The sequence below is a fragment of the Limulus polyphemus genome, unplaced genomic scaffold (genome assembly GCF_000517525.1).
Source record: "Limulus polyphemus unplaced genomic scaffold, Limulus_polyphemus-2.1.2 Scaffold5255, whole genome shotgun sequence".
NCBI lineage: Eukaryota > Metazoa > Arthropoda > Merostomata > Xiphosura > Limulidae > Limulus > Limulus polyphemus.
In genome coordinates this window covers 42143-52887 of record NW_013670865.1, presented here as the reverse complement: position 1 = coordinate 52887, position 10745 = coordinate 42143, and the positions used below count along the sequence as shown (strand labels likewise).

The following is a 10745-nucleotide window of genomic DNA, read 5'->3' as shown; positions in this document are numbered from 1 at the left end:
ATGGTTTCCCAATAACAAGTATTATAAACTGATATGAAAACTTGTATGGTTTCCCAATAACAAGTATTATAAACTGATATGAAAACTTGTATGGTTTCCCAATAACAAGTATTATAAACTGATATGAAAACTTGTATGGTTTCCCAATAACAAGTATTATAAACTGATATGAAAACTTGTATATTTTCTTAATAACAAGTATTATAAAATGATATGAAAACTTGTATGGTTTCCCAATAAGAAGTATTATAAATTGATATGAAAACTTGTATAGTTTCTCAATAACAAGTATTATAAAATTATATGAAAACTTGTATAGTTTCTCAATAACAAGTATTATAAACTGATATGAAAACTTGTATAGTTTCCCAATAACAAGTATTATAAACTGATATAAAACTTGTATAGTTTCCCAATAACAAGTATTATAAACTGATATGAAAACTTGTATGGTTTCCCAATAACAAGTATTATAAACTGATATGAAAACTTGTATGGTTTCCCAATAACAAGTATTATAAACTGATATGAAAACTTGTATAGTTTCCCAATAACAAGTATTATCAACTGATATATAAACTTGTATAGTTTCCCAATAACAAGTATTATAAACTGATATGAAAACTTGTATAGTTTCCCAATAAGCCCGTAGCTGCTTTCAAAGTGTTCCTATCTGCTCATCGTACTGGTGACTATCATGATGCTTCAACCTTCCCTACCAAATCGCAGGTGAAATCATTCATATCACAGTTGAGAGCGAAATATAAAAAAGGTAATAGCAGAAGCATAAAAGGTTGACAATTGCTTAATTAATTATGCTGAGAATGTGGTTTTATTTATATATACTAAATTTACTCCCAGTGGGGTAAACCTTAGTACTAGCTAACATAGAGACTTGAGGGTGCTGTATTTCACTTAAATATTTATCAATTAGCAAACAAAAACTTGTCTTGAAAGAATATGCCCAAAATCATTCTCTTTGGGAGATTCTGGATTGAACTCACTTTTAATATTCAACAAATTGTAGTGTAAAGACACCCCATGGATGTGCTAAAAATATTCTGTTGGTGATATTAGAATTCTTATACGTATGGCACTAATGACTCTGGAATACATAGAAATATTTTATAAACTTTGATCGTAAGTCAGAAATGTAAAAATACATCTCTGGGAAATAAACATTTTTTAAAATCTGTATCTACATTTGTGTTGTTACTAGTAAGTTACTCTTTAACAATATGATCAAGAAGGAAAATCACTGTGGAGTTAAAATAGCACATGAAAGTTTAGCTTGAACAATCAGGCATCACAGTGAGAAAAACATGGTACCAAGATTAGCAATGCTAATTCAAGAGGATCATTACTGATTCTGATAGCTGACCAAATACATTCAATTTTTTAGACCAGTCTGAAATACTGAAAGCCTTTCCTTGTTAAGTTTATTTTTGTGCTGTCATCAAATATGTGACTCAAAGTCCTGATGTTCTTGATGCAATGCAGAGCCTGCATCTTTTACCTATAGTTATATGTGACATATTGTTTGCACATGCATCGGGAGACTTTACATAAATAAGCTCTGGCTTTTCCACCATAATTCAGAATTCTAAGTTGCAGTTGTGATGAAAAACCACATCTCATCCAGTTGTAGGAAAATATTTCAGAAGTAAGTTCCTGTTTGCAATTCATTTTAATCATAAAAATATAGACTTAACTTTGAAATACTGAAAACAAGAATACCACACTGAGAGAGTTAAGATAAAAAAAAAAGGTTATTGTTTTCCTATACTGAAAACTTATTTCCAATAGACACCTCCTCCCATATGTATAGCTAGTCTTGTTCAGTGCTGCCCTCAATATCAACTCCCATGTACTCCATGATCAATGTGGTTCACTGCATCTCGCATGTAAACAATCATGCGACAACCCTCCACCATTAGGAGTGCGACACATTCTCCTGGAGCACGTGACTCCCTCTATTCGATTCTACCAAACTATCACTTAAAGATTAGGCAGAAAAGAAAGCACCAGTTTTTAGTGGGTAAGTACCTATCGGAAATATATTTTCAGTATAGGAAAATATTAACTTCTGATACGGTACCTTACCTTCTTTCACATGTATAGCTAGAAACCCACATTGAATAGGTGGAGGGACCTCGAGTAGTGAAAACTCTCTGAAGTGGAGCACTAAAAAGAGAACCTTCATCCCAAACATAATCATCCTCCGGATAAGACGGCACAGAAGCCAGAGTGCATGGTCATGTAACATCAGCCTCCAGGACCTACCATATGAAGGTGGAGATGATGAGACAAAACAATTAAATTGAGTTAGGATGAGAAAACACAACCAACCCATGTTTGAAGATTTATGGTGATTGGGCCAGCTTTAATCCAAAACCACTCACTGGGAACCAACATCCAGGTAATGGTAGGATGAGGGATCCCAACTGAAGGGGTGAACTGCAATGTGATGGATCTTCTCCAAAGCAACATTGTCATCTGGATAGGACTGCACAAAAGCTGGAATGCAGCATCAACCTCCAGGACTGACTGCATGGAAGTAGATCCACGAGATGAAAGGAGATGAAAAGGTGGGAACAAGAACCACAGAAGGAGGCCGTGCAGGCAATGTAACACCAAAGAGCATGTACAGGACAAAGAAGTAAAACTGGATTAGCCCAGGAATAAAGGTGGAAAATGGATGGGAGTGAAATTGGTGAGAAGGAAGAATGTCCCTCGCTAACTACTTAAGTTGTTTGTAGGAAAGATCAATTGAGATAAAAGAGAACATACATAAAAGAGAGTATGTAAAACATCACTGGCAAATATATCAGACTGACGATGCCCACAGGCTAAAAGGAGTAGAAAACAAGTCTTAAGGGATAAGTGAAACAAGGCACATGAGGATAAAGGTTCAAACAGAGAAAGTGTGAAGTGGTGAAGAACAAGACTGACATTCCAAGCCAGATAAACTGTCTACATATCCAGGAGGAATGCAACAAAAGAGAGATGGTAGGAGAGGAAAACATCAAACAGTACTGGTAAAAACAGAAGATGATGGATAGGATAGTTTGATAACCAGCTATAGACGACACAGGAGCCCCATGATGAAACATCCATAATAAGAGAAACCATGGGCTGATAAAGGGAAAAACCCTGACTCGAAAAGCAATAGCGGAAGAGGCAATGGGGTATAGATTGAAGCTGAATGAAATGACGAAATGAAGGTTTCACCTGCCAGTAAAGAGCAATCAGAAGGACCTCATATGCATGGCATGGATAACTCAAATCACCCTGAGAAAAAGTTGGATGGGAGGGTAAACATAAAAGTACCAATTGGTTCAGTCCTGATTGAAAGCATCTACAGCCAGTCTCTGAGGATGATGAACCAGAGACCAAAAAACAGGTAACTTGGTGTTGAGGAAAGTGGCTAAATCGTCCAGATGATGAGCATCCCACCAATTGCATAGCCACCTGAAAACCTGAGTGTCGAGAGACCACTCTGTGGGCTAACCCTTGTTGGGTCTTGAAAATTAATCCGCTATGAGGTTGAAAGCATCCATAATGTGACATACAAAGAGATGAATCCACAGTGTGTGGGCCCCTTGGTGACTGATATAACACACAACTGTGGAATTGTCTAAAAGGATCATGACAAGTGGTAAGACTTTTCTATTAGGGACCATTGTCTAGAAGCCTCCTGCTGAATGACCCATACCACCTTCTTCATGAAAAGAAGCGATACTCCCACTGATAATAAGATCACAATTTGTAATAGAAGAAAAGAAGAGATAGGAGAGAGACAGGAAATAGAGAGAATAAGAGCACAAATTGAGATTGCCAAGCTCACCCAACAGAAGGAAGAAAGACCCAAGAATAACAATGGGGTCATTTTTTTTATCTGCAATTTAGTACATCCAAAAATTTGAAGTTTATTACAATATTTGCTGTACATCCTATCTATGATTTAAGGTTGATACCCTCTATCATTCGCTACCTGTTTTAAATATGTTAATTCTAACATCAAATACTCATCATATGGTCACAAAAAAATGTCCTAATTTTCGTTTTTGTTTATAGGGTTATTAGTGTTTCAACATATGATGTAGGGCACCTTGTTTCATTCTTACAGTCTACTTAACAACTGTAGGGCAACTTTTTTCAGTCTTCCAGTCTACTTAATATCTGTGGGGCAACTTCTTTCTGTCTTCCAGTGTACTTAATATCTGTGGGGCAACTTCTTTCTGTCTTCCAGTGTACTCAACAGCTGTGGGGCAACTTCTTTCTGTCTTCCAGTCTACTTAATATCTGTGGGGCAACTTCTTTTTGTCTTCCAGTGTACTCAACAGCTGTGGGGCAACTTCTTTCTGTCTTCCAGTCTACATAATATCTGTGGGGCAACTTCTTTCTGTCTTCCAGTGTACTTAATATCTGTGGCGCAACTTCTTTTTGTCTTCCAGTGTACTCAACAGCTATGGGGCAACTTCTTTCTGTCTTTCAGTGTACTTAATATCTGTGGGGCAACTTCTTTCATCTTTTACAGTCTACTCAACAGCTGTGGGGGAAACTTCTTTCTGTCTTCCAGTGTACTTAATATCTGTGGGGCAACTTCTTTCATCTCTTACAGTCTACTCAACAGCTGTGGGGCAACTTCTTTCATCTCTTACAGTCTACTCAACAGCTGTGGGACAACTTCTTTCATCTCTTACAGTCTACTCAACAGCTGTGAGGCAACTTCTTTCATCTCTTACAGTCTACTCAACAGCTGTGGGACAACTTCTTTCATCTCTTACAGTCTACTCAACAGCTGTGGGGCAACTTCTTTCATCTCTTACAGTCTACTCAACAGCTGTGGGACAACTTCTTTCATCTCTTACAGTCTACTCAACAGCCGTGAGGCAACTTCTTTCATTCTTCTCCTTACCACCAGAATTCAGATGCTCTCTTGTGGAATAAACATCTGTTGCCACCAGGATCTGTGATATGAGTGTATACTGGGAGATGGTTATACAGCACTTATTTAAACACTACTGTGGACAGTTATCTGTCATAAGAACCACAGGAAGTTCCTTCACCACAGGTAGTGAGAAAAATGGTTGTTCATTTATCATCTTGTAGAGATTTCCATAGGTAGCATAAGGATGAAGATGAAAAGCAAACTCTCCTCTTGATTGCTGAACTACAAATATTTAGAGCGAACAACATAACATTTGCAACTGACTCAATGGCAGAATGCAAAGCAACTTCCTGGTAAGACCATCACCTAGATGTATGTGCCAGGCTATGCAAGGATAAAGCCACACAAAGAAATTGGAAAACTTACAAGAGAAGTCCCCATATTAGATGAGGTACAACTCTACTTGCAGGATATCAACCTTCTCTGCATTAGTAAGGTGAAAATAACAACCACAGAAGGTCTTCATCTACATTCAGGGGAATGAGACTCTGTAAAAGAAAGTACTGTATGGAGTAGCTGCTAAAACCAAAAGCTGGAGAATCAATACAACAGCATATGGTCAGAAGACCTCTTGTTGCATCAGTAAAGAAACTTTCTTCTATCTCCTGCACATTAGGAGTCAACAATCTTACATAAGAATATCTTGATTCTTTATGAAAGAATTTACATCAACAATGAATCAAGATCTTTTGTAGAATATTGTTGGATAACTTGTATAGATGACGTACAAGGTTGTAAGTGGTTTTTTAATGATAAAATCAAAGTTGTTATCACAAGTATGTGCTTCCATAGTTATAAAAGGAAAGTTAGTAACCGAGTTGATGTTCAAAGTGAATGGAATAATAAGATAAGTCATTAACTCACTGGGGAATTCTTATGGTTTTCCATAGGAAGAATGTTCAATAAGACCTACAGTGTAGAATTTTCAATCGTGCAATATCAGGTTAATTTTTTGAAATACTATACTAAGGAATATATTTTGAAAGACAGTTTTGAATTTTCTAACACAATTCAAAATTTCAATTTTAATAATTAAGTTTGCTGTAATAGTCATGATAATGAATTTTATCTTTTTTTTGGAAGAAAACAGTATATCAAAGTGCTGAATGAATTCACAAAAATAAAATCTAAATAAATTACGTTCCAAATTTTTTGAAATCAATGAATTTTGCTACCAAAGAATTTATTTTCTTGTTTAATTGTAATCTTTATGATCAAATTGGCTCTACATCAGCTCCTTCTTTAGCCAACCTCTTTTTTTTTCTTATTTTCAGGATGGTTGGAGAAATGTCCACAGTCCTTAAAATCACTATGTTATAAAAGACAATAATTTAGAAAGATCTAAACAGTAAACTTTATATTATTTGATTCACTGCAAAACATCAGCAAATTCACAATCTTTTTCACAGGATTTTTTTATACTCGGATGGCTGGTCCTGACAGCATCTCTAAAGGGAAAGCATGTTCAGTAATGGTGAATTAAAAATCCCACAGATTGCAAGTTGAGCACCCTAACCACTAGGCCTTGCTATTTTTATACATTAATTAATGGCAACTTCAAGGGTGAAGCTTATCATAAAACAATTCCTTGCTTGTTAAACTTTACCCATTACATACCAATATTCTTCAAGGAAACCTTATTCAAAAAATCTAAATCTTAATTCATTGTGTATATAAAATCATATGATAAAGAATTCAATGATAGCAAGAAATTCTTATACCAAAAGTTTTCTACCCATTAGTTACATAAAATAATCTGTTACAATTTGAATAAAGAAAATTACATAAAACCATCATTCTATGAAGTTTCATAGTTAACATGTGTCCTTCATATAGCATATTCACACATACAACTCAGACATGTCACTGGACAAGGATTACTTCTGACATAAAAACAGAATATCACACTGAAAACAGTTTATCAGTTTACTTGTCCAGGCTGCACACAAAGTATGTCAAAACCACTAAGAGATGGCAAAGATTTGTAAAAGAACAAGCAAATTTGAACAGATGAAACATACTGAAGTAAGCTTTATGAGACTGCTACATAGCCACTCATTAAGGTTATGGCCAGTAGCAAATAATGCTTTTGTATAACAGAGAGCCTGCCTATTCATAAACAGAGACCACAGCTTAACTAAATCATTTCAACTTACAATTAGCTGCTTAAGCTCTGTTTAACTTATAAATAAGAACGAATAATTGTGTAGGTTTCTATAATTAATTAGTATATTTACAAATGCCAAGCATGTAATCCTAGACACCAGGTTAAGATGATCTCCCAGATTACATAATTGTAACGTAAAGCCCATGTACTTATCCTGTACAAGTAATCATTTCTCCACTTTAAACACTTACAAAAGTTCATATTTAAACTACCTCGATAATTTGATAGGTTTATAATTCTTAAAAATAATGTGCACTGGTACTTACTGCATAACATTCAAGCCTAACTGGTTTTCTTAAACACACTGTTTTATCTTTTTCAAAGAATTATGGCAAGAAAACTACTTACAGCAATATTACCTCAAGGAAACATTGCTATTCTTTGATTGGTTACATTGTTTTTTTATAATTCCTATTAATTTTCATTAAATTCAAAATATATTGGACCAAAATTCTGATCAGTAACTTAACAACTTTCAATAATCAAGCACATTTAGTTTTAATTTCAATGTTGACCTTGAGAGTAATATTCATGTTACTTGCTTATTTCAGACATACAAATTAAACTTTTTGCAGTGATTTGCACAAGAAAGTTCTGAGTTATGTGTTTGGTTAACTAACTGCAAGAAAAAAGGAAACAAGACAAAAAGTATATATATAAAATAATCCTACTACTACTGTAAATGTTGATAAAAACATAAAAGCAATAGTGTATGATTTACATCAACAAGTATAAAACAAAGCTTTCATCATTCAGAAAAAGCTATAAAACCATTTGGTGATCATTAGTATATTCAAATTATAGAATACTGAAAATGTCTTTAACTCCATACCTTTTCAGCTTTTCCATTAATTGGTAGGCCTCCATTTGCTAAGGATGTGACTGGAGGAATTGCATTTGAGGTCATATGGAGGGTTCCTGTTGAATGACTAGGGTTCATATTTCCTCGCATATCTTGGGCACTGACCCAAATTTGGTCAAGACTCCCATTGCTGCTGCTGTTTGGGAATGTTGTGACACTTGTTGTCTGACTGTACAAACCTGAAGTCAATGGGTATGAAGCTGCCAATGTAATGGCAGGATACGAAGTCCAAACAGTAGGACCAGAAAACACGCTCATTCCTTGGGGGCGAGCAAACAGGACTGGACTGGTGCCTGGTGACCGAGCAGAAACCTAAGGCAGATCAAAATGAGTGTTTTTAACTTTATTCATTCTTTAACTTTGCAGCATCTGTATGAGGTTACCCCACTTCAAAAAATAAACTTTAATAATAAACACAGTCTAAGTTTTTCTTGATGAAATTTAAGTCACCTAACAAATTTCTCATGTTGCAAGCAATACAAAATAACACAGAAACCTTGGGATTTAAATTCATAAATATTTAGTTTTTTATGATACTTGTTTAACATGATAAGCTCTAAAAGCTAGAGAGAAAAAAAGGACTAATAACAACTGAGCCTCAACAGCTCTATACATAAAGTTTTCATGTATACAGCAAAGGTGTTTATCTTTGTCATATAATCTCCCGAGGTTTGGAAGAAACAGTTAAATATAGTTTAAATACTTCACTGCATTGCATTGTTCTATCACTTGCTTGTCGTTCACCAGCAAAATCAGTACAGGAGATTCTGACACATCTTGTTTATAAGCCAAACTACTAAAATGTTAGAAAAGGACAAATTCACCACAGTGGTGAATATCTCCATACCAAACACATTAGATGTTTGAACAGTAAAAGTTGCCACCTGAACATGACAGTTGTGTGGTTCTGTACCACACCAAACACACTGGCATCAGATGTTTCAACGGTTAACCTGAGGAGAATGGGTGGGAAATGTAAGCAGAGGTAAGTATCTAATGGAAATATATTTTCAGTACAATATCTTACCTCCTCTCACAAAAAGCTAGAACCCCACATTGAACAGGTGGAGGGCCTGTGAGAAGATGATTTCCATTTAGGAAGCACCTAAAGGAAAACCATGGGGTGTGAGAAAGAATTGAAAACAACATACCTGTGGAAAACCACACCATTCTGAGCCAGGTATACTTTTTTTGCCCTTTAGTAATGTGTTGCTAAAAAAGGGCAGAAACATGGAGGGACCAAAGAAAAAATTACAGAAATAATGGGATCCCCTGGTGTAGAGTGGCTAGGGTGTGACAGACCATAAGTGAGAGTTTGACCTAAACCAAAACCTGGTAGCATCTGAGATTGTACATCAGGTCCATAGTAGGAAGAGAGTCCTCTACCTTTCACCTCAGAAAAGGGGAATGGCAGGGAAGAGGAGCTTTCATATCAAGAAACCACATTCTTATGCATGCATCTCCAATACAACCAACACCAGATCCACTGGCAGATGTAGGAAGGTAGAGATCCCAGGTGGGTGTTCCTTTCCAGTCCAAAACCTGGCAGCATTGGGAATTTATCGTCCAGTCCTCAGAAGGAGGACTTATAATGCTAGTCCGGCTCCAAACAACACCCAACCCTTGGAAACCCTCAGCTGGAGGGGCAAACTGCAATATATGTTCAACACCAGGCAGCATCTGGAATTATACATCAAGTCCACAGCAGAAAAGACATTGTGCCATCAACACCAGCAGAATACCACCACCCTACTCTCAACTGAGTGGTATTGTGCACATTCAGGAGGGCAGCTCTCCAAGGTATACCACCCCAGCAGCTACGAACTGGTCAGTGGCAAGGATTCCCATACACCACTAGAAGAAAAATGGAAAAAATGTGCTGGAGAGTCCGGAGGACCACAGCACCAGAAACAGTGTAATGGGTCACCATAATACCCTATTTCACGTCAAGTGAGTCAATCAACCAACCTGGTGGCATCTGGAATTGTACATCAAATCTGCAGTAAGAAGAGCCTCAATGCCATGGACCAACTGAGATGGGCAATAATCCTAGTCTACTTCATTCATGTTAGTCCACGAGCATACAGTCCAGGACAAACATATTTATGAGGCAACAAACTGTGAGAAATACCTATGAGTAGTTCTGTGGAACACCCAGTGTGTGTAACATGACCTTATGATGTGTTATGATATTGTATTTCAATGCATAAGGGACACCCTAACAGAGTCAATCAACCAACACCTGGCAGCATCTGGAAATGTATTAGGTCGTCAAGAAATTAACGTTGCTTTTTTTTAGATGAAAAAACCTGAACAACATATATATAACAAAACATTTATTACATGAAATAGTCTCCATTCTTATCGATAATGCTTTTCCATCTTTCAATCAGGTTGTCCAATTCTGTCCAAAAATGGTTCACGCACATTATGCACCAGAAGAGACGAAGGAACGTTCACACTTTGGAAACGATGATCATCAGAGAGTTCGTGAGGCACCCAAACACCTTCATTACGGAGTTTTTCCATATTCCTTAGATGTTTAAGTATTGTTTCATGAGAGACATGCAATTTCAGGGCCATTTCATGAGTGTGTTGCTTTGGGTTACACTCAACAGGCATCTTCTGAGCATCAATATCAATTCCAACATGTCGGCCCCCTGTCATCACAGTTTTTAAGGCTAAAGTTACCTGCAAGAAATTTGCTGAACCATCGTTAACACTTATGAATGTTCAAAACATTTCCATAAACTTCTTTGTTA

General features: G+C 36.4%; 1 protein-coding gene across 1 annotated transcript in view; it reads right to left on the bottom strand.

Moving 5' to 3' along the window:
- The window catches only part of LOC111089112 (SH3 domain-containing RING finger protein 3-like), a gene marked incomplete at its 5' end in the record, with an annotated part of 49169 nt that overhangs the window by 3998 nt on the left and 34426 nt on the right, over positions 1 to 10745 (bottom strand). Inside the window, 2 exons of the mRNA XM_022400937.1 lie at positions 5029 to 5171; positions 7954 to 8295. Of these exons, the coding sequence (XP_022256645.1) occupies positions 5029 to 5171; positions 7954 to 8295 (485 nt within the window). The remainder of the gene's footprint in view (positions 1 to 5028; positions 5172 to 7953; positions 8296 to 10745) is intronic.